At 44.2% G+C, this 403-nt stretch overlaps 1 protein-coding gene across 1 annotated transcript in view; it reads right to left on the bottom strand.

The window, feature by feature from the left end:
* Positions 1 to 403, bottom strand: part of LOC119586148 (multiple epidermal growth factor-like domains protein 8) — a gene marked incomplete in the record, with an annotated part of 25,388 nt that overhangs the window by 18,637 nt on the left and 6,348 nt on the right. The window contains 1 exon segment of the mRNA XM_037934841.1: positions 92 to 336. Within this exon segment, the coding sequence (XP_037790769.1) occupies positions 92 to 336 (245 nt within the window).

The raw sequence follows: 403 nt of genomic DNA, 5'->3' as shown, positions 1-403 counted from the left end.
CACACCCATTGGTGGTTAAGTGATTAGGTAGTTGACTATATATGGGTGTGTGGGCGTACAATAAACACAAATTTTCAAAACCGTAACTTACCCTTTCCCAAACTCTGTCTCCTCCTAAGTTGATGCGATACATTCGGCTGGAAAACTCTCCATGTTCCAAGCTGCCTCCAAACAAGTAAATCCACTGATTATCAACCAGGGTCAGTGTGGCATACATTAGACCAGGCGGACCATCACCACTCTGGTTGGAGTCTGCTGGGTCTCCTTCCTGCCCCTTCAGGAGGCGCCACTCATCGAGGGTTGTGTTATAAAGCCAAAGTTCATTGCTCACTTCACCTGGAATTAGAGAATATAAAGAATGTCGTTCACTTTTTTATAACAAATGCTTTAGGAGTTTTGTGAG

Source organism: Penaeus monodon, chromosome 21, assembly GCF_015228065.2.
Source record: "Penaeus monodon isolate SGIC_2016 chromosome 21, NSTDA_Pmon_1, whole genome shotgun sequence".
Lineage (NCBI taxonomy): Eukaryota > Metazoa > Arthropoda > Malacostraca > Decapoda > Penaeidae > Penaeus > Penaeus monodon.
This window is presented reverse-complemented; position numbering and strand designations above follow the sequence as displayed.